Source organism: Pygocentrus nattereri, chromosome 20, assembly GCF_015220715.1.
Source record: "Pygocentrus nattereri isolate fPygNat1 chromosome 20, fPygNat1.pri, whole genome shotgun sequence".
NCBI classification, from domain to species: domain Eukaryota; kingdom Metazoa; phylum Chordata; class Actinopteri; order Characiformes; family Serrasalmidae; genus Pygocentrus; species Pygocentrus nattereri.
Genome location: NC_051230.1, coordinates 8279988 through 8289923, shown reverse-complemented (window position 1 = coordinate 8289923; position 9936 = coordinate 8279988). Strand labels below are relative to the sequence as shown.

Below are 9936 nucleotides of genomic sequence, written 5' to 3'. Positions count from 1 at the left end.
AGCCCTTTATTAAAAGCTCTAGAAAAGATTGGTCTTGATGTGTAAACACCTACCGAAGGCCAAAAGACACCCCAGACAGTTCTACCATACAAATATGCATTGTAATAAAGAGTAACATCGCAGAATGATAGGAAATAATCGAAATGAAAAAAGAAACCGTACAATTTAGACTTCATTAATAATAGCTTATTACAAAAATGTTACAGTGCAATAAGCAGAGGAGAAGGTTTTGGTAACAGTCCGTTAGGCAGTCCTCCTCTGAAGGCTGATGACAATGTACAATTTAGGCAATTTAGATTTTTTTTTTTTAATTCTTTTGCATAACTTTCAGTAATAAATAATCAGTTCTAAGGTCGTCAAGTTTGAGCCAAGACTCCTATTGCCATAATGATAAAATTTTCCCCTCAATCGCCAAGGGACAATGACATCAGTGGAGTATTATTAGTGTCCCCAGTGAGTCGCCGGTGGGTTTGACTACATTTGACCTCAACGCATCTCACCAAAACAAACACGCCGAATGACAGCGAGTCACAGCTGGCATGGATGGCTCGAGGTCCGGCGACCGGGCTGGTGGACCAGTGCTCATCTGGGTTGATGAAAGTGACAAACGAAACCGCAAAGTGTTCAGTGATTGCATCCAAACACTCTACCAGACATCATTAAGCACATACACAGATGAGGAGACGGCGAGTGAGCGAGTGCGTGGCAGGCTTCCGCAGGCTGAGGGACGTCCTCGCATCCTTGCTTTTCTCTCAACAGGTGTTCACGCTCCTCACTGGTGCAATCCTCAGGTCCATCTGCTCAGAACCCGACTCAGACATAACTGGAGCCTTGAAGTGAAAACAAGTTCAGTATCATTGTGATGCAGGCTAGTTTGACTCGCATGGTGATGTAAACTCACCAGACAAAAAAATTTAGTAGCATGCATTTCTTTTCTAATACTTGGGGACCCCTTTGCATTAATAACAGCACCAGTCCTGTTATATGTTATGTTATATCCAGTGTTTTGAAGTTCTTCTCCATCCTTTTTCCGGCCCTTTTTCCATGAACCGAGTCCTTGTTTCAGCATTTCACCCTCTGTTCCAACCTGAGAATTGAGCTCTGGTGATTTTGCTGGTCAGTCAAAGTGTCCTAGTGTTTCATCATGTGGAACCAGTCACATACAGACACCCTACATTGTTCCTACTGGAATGTGAGCGTGTCAATATTGTGTTCTGCTCAGACACGAAGCGCAAAGTTCTAGTGGACTAAAATGGACAGGAACTATCCCAAGCCTTACCTGACTGGATTGCTGCTCTGGTTAAGGCTATCCGACGCTTAAACAAGAAATGATGAGATAATGCGGCAAATTTTTTGTCCAGCTTGTGATTGTATCACATTTTCCGAACTCTGTAAACGATTTCGGTGGCAGAAAAAGAATCACATCAAGCTACAAATCTAATGCAAACACCATAGCAATAGTGCTAGTATTGTTAGCTTCATTATTCAGTGTATATAACATTGGAGTTGAGGTAAACGATGAGATTTCTCATGTTATATGGGAAAGTTCAGGTTGGAATGTTTAAAATAAGTGCCACTTGTTTGGAAATTTTTCTATAACAGTGAACTTAACACATTTTCGATTATGGCACAAATGTCCAACAACTTGGGGCCGCTGCAGATCTGGTCGGATCACAGTCTGGGCTAACATAATCCAGCATAATGACCTCATCCACATATGTTAAGGGTGTGACGATTTCAATACAGCAACCAGAACATCAGAAATGAATGAAACGGTGTTCAAATAGGAAATTATCGCCAGTAAGTTACTTCTCATGGTCTCTTCATTTATTTTGTGGAAAGACTCAATGATCTAAACTAGACATCTGTCCATTTTTGCATTGTTTATGCTCAGTTGCACCGATTTATAAGATCACTGTGTTGAACATGGGCATGCCTTTTCCCAATATTTTGTTCTAATTTATGTTTTCTGCCTTTGTGAGCCAAACTAGTCTGTGTGTAGTATATAATTCGCGCAGTGTAAGAGACTTTTATTTTGTAACACGTGAAAAAATATCGAAAATCCGATCGCATCTGCGTGCGATGTGCATCGTTCCACCCCTGCCGCACATACAGGCGGTCTACCTAGCCAACCTGTCGTGTTTACCTGTTGCAGCCCTTCTCGGGAGGTGCAGGAAAGCCTGGCTGCGCCCTACAGATGTCGCCATCCCACAAACAGCACGAGCACGGTCACTTGGATCGCCGTGCACAGCAGGTGCATCCCCTTCACGGACACCCTGCCGGTCTCCGCGCCGCCTTCGTCTCCCTTATTGTCCTGATCGTCGGTATTATCGTCGCGGCTGTCTCCGCCGGTGGCCCAGCTCTTCTCCAGCTCGTCGCCGATCCGGCGCAGACGGTGCGCCAGAGAGCGCGGTGAGCACTGGGCGCCTCCAGGCGCGTGCACGGCGCGCTCCGCCCGAACACAGCAGCACATCGCGCCCTGGCTGCGAGCGGCTCCGCGAGCGCCCTGTCTGCTTCACCGTGCTGCGGGAGGCGCGGACGAGCGAGGCTTCGCGAGCGCGCGAGACCGAACGGCGTGTTTGTTGCCGTCTGGCCGTATTATTATTTATTAAAGCGTCACATGGTTCAGGGGGGTTTACATCATCTACTCCCAAAAGAGAGCCGTGATCGTTAACTCTTAACGTGCTCCCCCCACCACCTCCCTCTCTCTCTCTCTCTCTCTCTCTCTCCCATTCTCTTTTTTAATCTCTCTCTCTCTCTCTCTCTCTCTCTCTCTCTCTCTCCCCCCCAGTTTCCCTTTCTTTCTTTCTGAGCGTATTCTCTCTCTCTCTTAATTTCCTTATCTCTTTCTTTCTCTTTCTCATTGCCTTTATTCTCTCTCTCTATCTATCTCCCTCTCTCTCTCTCTCTCTCTCTCTCTCTCGCTCGCTCGGACGTTGCGCGCAAGAAGGAAGAGCGCCGTTCGAGAGCGTGTAAGTCGAGGTTATCACGGCATGATTAAAGCCCTAGAAGGCGAAGACGATGCCGTGGTGGTGCCGTTAAAGCGAGCAATGTCAACAGTGTCTGCCGGCGCGAGCTGCGAGAGACAAAAGCTGCAAACAAGAAGTAAACACGCCGTTTACATGGCTTGTGCGCCACGCGGAACCAATGCACAGCCGGGCGCTGGGTGCAGCCGAGACAGTTTGGCGGTTGCACCGCGGTTTGTTTTGGTTTGCTCAGGCTTCAGTGGAAGTGAAAACATGGGCGCAGATCAATGAAGGAGACAAAAACAGCAGAACTGAGGTAGTGGCGTGAAGTGAGATGGGGGACGACGACCTGCTGGCCTTCCGGCAGCAGTGGAAGAAGGAGCTGGAGAGGACGAAAGAGGTAAAGAAGCAGAGCAGTGACGGGCGGCCGGGCTTGTCCGGTGTTGATGGAGGAGGAAGTGGCCGCAGCGGTGACGCTGGAGGGACGGGAGGCGAGGCCGCGGGCCTGGAAGCCGCGGAGGAGCCCCAGTATGTGTCCATCGCTGCAGGCTTGCTGGACGGCAGGAGCAGCCCCCTGCTGGAGAGAATAGCGGAGGAGAGGACACGGAGGAAACGGCGCTGTGAAGGAGGAGGAGAGCAGAAGTGCTCTGGTCCCCGCCAGAGGAGAAGAAGCTCCCTGATAGACCAGCTTATTCAGGACTTGGTAGGTTCAGGATCTCCAAAGGTCTGTGGACTCTGTGGACTCCTGTTCATCCAGGTTTTCTTCTGAAACCTAGGATAATGTTAGGGAATGTGTCTCCATTGCTGCAGTAACAGCCTTCACTGGATAAGCTTTACACTACACTCCTTAAAAAGATGGTTCTTCAGGGGGTCTTTAGACAATTCTTTATAGAACCATTTCAGAATAGTTCTTCAGATGGGTGGAGAATGTCTTGTATATAGTTCTACATAGAACCTTTTTGAAAATGGTTCTGTATAGCACTAAAAATGGTTCTATACTTACACGCTTGACATTTTAAAAAAATATAAGAAGCTTTTTGGTCACCATTTTCAAAAAGATTACAACACCTTCTCCATCAGTCTGAAGAAACTTTTAAGTGTGGAATTGTTCTATGTAGAACTCATGGCTTTTAAAATAACCATTCCCTTTACTTCAGAACCCATGAAGATCTATCTTTTGAAGACTGTAGATCAGGGATCATCAGTTTTATCCACAAGGCCAAGTTTTCGTTCCAAGCGAGCAGAAGCACATCTGATTCCACCTGTTTAAAGAGTTGCTCTCAGATTTCTAACAGTTGACCATTTGTAATAGGTGTGCTCGGTCGAATGAAACTGCAGCCGCTCTGGCCTTTCACGGATAAGATTGGTGACCCCTGCTGTTGCGACGATTTGGTTGTATTTGGCCTCAAGAACATTAGTCAGGTGAGATACTGATGTTGGATGTTTAATTCTGGGTCACAAACGCCGCTCCAACTTATTCCAAAGGTATTGGATGGAGCTCCATCACTCCAAAAAAGGTCATTCTACTGCTCCACAGCCCAATGCTGCGGGGCTTTATGCTCCTCTGGCCAGAGGTTGGCATTGGCCGTGGTTACCTTAGGCTCATGTGCAGCCACTCTTGAGTTTTGTTCCATTGGAAATGTTTTTTATGCAGATACACTCTGTGTGTGTGTGTGTGTGTGTGTATGTGCAATTGAGCACCTTCCAGCACTGGGTGCATTTTAAAAAAAATTATAACAGAGAGGGATAGCGTGCCCTAAAACCATCCTCTAGTCACGTTATATAATAAAACATCTAAGCAAGTTGCGCCCAGCACCATTTGGACAGTTATTGTTTTGTTATTATCCTCTATTACATTAATTTCATCTGTCATAACAGATGTGGGTAGAATAGTCACTGTAATAATATAAGGTCAAGTCTAAGTCAAAGTTGGTTCCATAAATGTCTAGAATATAAATAAGTCTCAGGTCCAGAAACTATTCAAGACATCCCTGTAGAACTTAAGTGGAACTTCTTAGTGTAGCTAACATTTTTCATTTTTCAAACCAAGGTTTGTTAGGGTTTATTCTTTTCTATCCAGATCCTTTGGGTTTATAATACAAAAGCTCCAAAATGAGAGGTGTGAGTAACAGCAGAGCAGGTTTAGAGCTGAACCAATGCAACAGAATGAAATTTTATATATATATATATATATATATATATATATAATATATATATATATATAATTTTTTTTCTGTTGTGTATTGATGAAATAAACAATAGGAACAATGATTATCATTGTAAAATGAAAAATATTTGATATTAATTTTATGATGTAGCTAGTTCTAATACTCTTTTTAAGTTTTCAAACCCAATTATATTATATTTTTGTGTTTTTATTAAAGTTAATGATGTTTGTTTACGCCGTCTTCTGACGCATGTAGAACGAGACCAATGACATCCCTTTCTTTGATGTGGAGTTGCCGTATGAACTGGCTCTGAAGATCTTCCAGTTCCTGAGCAAAGCAGATCTGGGACGATGTGCCCAGGTAAGAGCGATTCTGTTGTGTCCTCTGAATGGAGAGGATTCAATTGCCAGTCTTTTGTTTTTGTATATTAAGAAATATATGCTTGCACCCGGGGAAATGCACACTGGTCCTGCATCTTTGCTGAAGTGCTTACCTGAATTATTCTTTAACAGAGCATTTTGACGTGAACATTGTGTACACATGTCAGGACACTCTGCATACTGTTTTCCCGTTCTTTGTTCTAGGTGAGTAAGTCTTGGAGGATGTTGGCAGAGGACGAAGTTCTGTGGTACAGATTGTGCCTGGAGGAGGGGTATCAGAGCGGGGCAAGTGTTTCTGACTCCCCCTGCTGGAAAAGCACTCTCAGAGACTGCTATAACACTGAAAAGACTGTGAAGTACAACTGGAAGGTAAATAGCAATGGCTGGCCATTCAAATGCTGCACAGCGTAATATGATGTAATAAACATGAGGTTTAAAGCATTTCACAGTTACCAAGCTTTTTATTTAGGGTGAACTAAAGTGGCATTTTGTTCTAAACTACAGTTTGATACGTTAGTTATCATGTTATGTTATACAGTATTCCCAGAATAATATCCCTAAGCCTAATCGGCAGAATTCATGATTTCATTTAATTTTCTGTTCATCAGTGTTCTCTCATCACAGTACCCAGCATGCATTACATAAATGCATCAGACAATCGCTGGGAATCCCTGTGGTGTCAATTAGTCTTGATCAAGCCACGTATAAATAATATGCAAATAATAAAGCTGGCTTTAGTCTTTTCATGGTTTTGGACTAAATTGTAAAGAAGACAGTGAATCTGACATTTTTCAGTACGACGTAAACACCAGAGACAAGTTTCTTTCCCTTTCAGCCTGAGGGAAAAAAGCCCCACTAATCTAAGACTTTCAAATAACCAGGTTAAATTAGGATTAGCCAACTGTAGCTTTTAGGTTGTTGCTCATCCTTATACGAGTCATTTCAGTTGTTTGAGTAATCCGTTCTCTCCTTTGTAACGATGATTTGAAGACAGTTAATACAGGTAAATATCTATCATAAGGTCTTGGTCTCTATTTTTAAATCTAGGGTTAACTGGGCTGTGTTTTTACCATTTTCACCAGCTACTGTATGAAAAAGTTCAAAACATTCTGATCATAAAAATCCAGGCCAAAGACCACTCTAGCATCTCTGTACTGTAACAAACCATCTTTTTCGTTTTTGCTGGTGTGTCCCTTTAAGCAAAAGTGGGACATATTTTGGTAAACCAGGAGTTCAAACTGTGACCACACCCAGAATGAAAATGCCAGTCTATTAAAACCAAAAACGGTGAATAAGAAGCACCATTGCGGTCATTATTCATGAACGGTACATTTGATTGGCTCACACTTTTCCTGATGTCCTATCAAATTAGGGTCTTTAATGGTGACGAGAAAAAAATATATCGCAAATATAAGATTAGCATTTTGCATTTTACGTTCCTATTTTGTTTCTGCAATACTTTCCCTCTTTTGCGTTACTTTCTTTTGTTTTGTATATCAGTGTATATACCTGTATATATATCAGTGTATATAGCTGTGGTCCAGCTTGGCGACCGTCTGCCATGATACCAGTAAACCGAATTGCCGTGCTGTGTGACGGTGGATCCAACTGATGACGCGGAACGTTCACTGCACGCCTTTCGATCTTGACCACGCCTCTTTCCCCGCCCCCACACAGAGGGTAAAACCGGAGCAAAGAAAAGAGAGAAGCGCAAAAAAAAATGAGGAACGTAAAATGCGAGACGCAAAGAAAAGCAGTGTGACGCGCAAACAAAAGAAAGAAACGCAAAAGGGAGAAAGTATCGCAAAAAAAAGCAGCAACATAAAATGTGAAACGCAAACAAAAGAAAGAAACGCAAAAGAGGGAAAGTATTGCAGAAACAAAATAGGAACGTAAAATGCAAAATGCTAATCTTATATTTGCGATATATTTTTTTTCTCGTCACCCTAATTTGACTCCATAGTGTCCCGCTTTTGCTGAGCTCACCCAAAATACGTGCTTACAGTTAACAGTAACCGTTTTTGCATCATCTGTCTGTTCTGTGTCCTACAGAATAGAGTTGGTTCAGTTAGCCACCTTCAGTATGAACTGGGGAAAGTGTTGTGTGATGTCAGCTCCTGTGATGGACTCGTCATTGCTGGGTAAGTGTTGGAAATGGACATATAAGTACAGTGGAAGTCAGTTTTCTGTGTGTTTCCTGAGTGAAACATTTTCACCCCTGCACTTTTGCGTTAAGCAACATTTGCTTTAAGCCTTGCGCAACACACATAGCCCCAGCTCACAATAGGATTTCAGTTTTATCCAACATTTACTGGTGTATTGGAATTCTACATGATAAGCACTGTAGCATTAAAGCACTACAGTCACAATAAAACCATAAAACAGCCATTCAAATCACTGCCCTACAGGTATTCGAGCCTGATCTTAACTAGGAGGTAGGTGTTTGACAAAGTGGCTGAGTAGTTACCCTTAAAAGGAATTAATTAATTTTTTTTAATGATGTAAACAGTCATTCAGGGTGGTTTGATGTAAAAAGGTGCATGATAGAGGAATTAACAGGCTTTACAGTGGTCCTGAGAGTAACCAGGGATGGCAGTGTCTGCAACAGGCATGTTTTCAGTAGTTAACTATAATAACCAATTAGTGTACACTCATAGAAATAAAGGTATGAAACAGTCACTGGGGTGGTACCCTTAAGGGTACATCTCAGTACCTTTAGTCAGGGAACATAACTGTTGTACTGACCCCACACACCCTGTCCCGTCTCCAGGCTTTTAATTTTCTTGTTCTGTTTTAAACCAGTAGGTTATGAAAAGGTACAAATACAAACTTTTCACCTGAGAAAAAAAATTAAGGTACACAGTTGGACCTTAAAACCGCTCTTGTACCTTTAAGGGAAACATTGTTTGTACCTTGATGAACGAAAAAAGTACCTTTACAGAACCTTTATTTCTAACCGTGTAAAGACATTTTGTGAAAGAGCTTTTAGAGGCTTTACGCTCTTCAGATGTCTAGTTCAATATTCCCAACAGTATGTATGTTCTCCTGCAGGTATACCTCAGGTGATATTCGACTATGGGACACTCTCCACTGGGACTCAGGTGCTTTGAAAGCTGCCCACACCATTAGAGATGATTTCCCACCACCTCATGTCAGTTTTGTACGGGTTTGTGAGACAGTGGCCTCTGCTGTCTACGAAAATGGTGAGAGTTGTGTTGATTTTGCCTCAGTGAATCTGTTAAATGGCCTATATGATAAATCAACAGCCAACAGCATGTTCTGAATTCTTTGGCCTTGTCTTGATGTCACGAAAAGCAGCACATTTGTGTGTGTCCACATGTTCATCCTGCAGCAGTTTAGCCACACCTCTTCATAGTGACGTTGTAAGTGTTTATAGCTTAAAACAGCCTGTTTAATTCTAAGGGATAAAGAAAGGTTGAAAAATGGAATAATATATGAGCCTATTAGAACGCTGTGTGTCCGATCCTGGTCTCGGCATTTCAGGGTGTGTTGATGTGTGGAGCACTGAGGTTGGTCTGGAGCCCATCCATCACTATCAGCACCTCCAGCGGGTCCATGCCCTAGACCTGAGCATTGATGGACCAGTCTTGGCCACTGCATCTGGGTTAGAGGTGCGAGTGGATTCCCCTGATGATGGAGGTTACTGGAAATCAAGGTGCATCACCCAACTATCGAAACCTGTAAGTGTTTTCTGTTTTTGCTGTGTTTATTGACATCAGGTCAAATGGTCCACTGTCATGGGTGGTGCAGTGTTATACTGTGCTTTGGGTTTGAATTGAATATGGTTGATAGAAATATAGGCTGAACAGAACTGAGTTTCCATAAATTGCGGTGTGAATTTTCAATTATTACAGACTCACCTGTGCCCTGTCCTAATAACAGTTTTTTTTAAAATTGTTTTTCTTGTTGTTACTAAACAATTGGCATTTAAATCTGAATGTCCACCTTGTTTAAGAGGTTAAGTGTATTTTTTTGTTGTGTTAATGTAGATGTTCATCAGTTTTAATGATCAACAAAACCAAAAAATAAATTCAATCTAAGGGATGTTACTTATCAAATGGAGCATCAGTAAACTACACAAAAAGTTTGTCTTGTTTCCTGCAAGATATGTTCAAAAACAAATATATATCCTTTGCTGCTCACAAAACTGGCAAACGATAACATTGCGTACTTAACATTTTGGAAAAATGAAAGGAGAACTGCCTCATTCATAAGATTGGATCTCTTTAACTCAGTTTGACATGCGTTTGGAGATACTAGCACATTCTGAAATAGAAGACCAACGTATCCGTTTATTGTTTTAGTTCTAACTGCTGGGACATGACCGATCAATCATCTTGGTTGTTGCCATACCAACATTGGCAGCAAGAGTGATTTGTTCCCAAAAAGCGAACAGACTAC

General features: G+C 42.6%; 1 protein-coding gene across 1 annotated transcript in view; it reads left to right on the top strand.

Annotated features, from left to right (window-relative positions):
• The first annotated feature begins 2825 nt into the window (after positions 1 to 2825).
• Positions 2826 to 9936, top strand: part of fbxw8 (F-box and WD repeat domain containing 8) — a 39487-nt gene continuing 32376 nt past the window's right edge. The window contains exons 1-6 of the mRNA XM_017705055.2: positions 2826 to 3669; positions 5390 to 5494; positions 5719 to 5883; positions 7567 to 7655; positions 8566 to 8717; positions 9019 to 9215. Of these exons, the coding sequence (XP_017560544.2) occupies positions 3301 to 3669; positions 5390 to 5494; positions 5719 to 5883; positions 7567 to 7655; positions 8566 to 8717; positions 9019 to 9215 (1077 nt within the window). The 5' untranslated portion in view covers positions 2826 to 3300. The remainder of the gene's footprint in view (positions 3670 to 5389; positions 5495 to 5718; positions 5884 to 7566; positions 7656 to 8565; positions 8718 to 9018; positions 9216 to 9936) is intronic.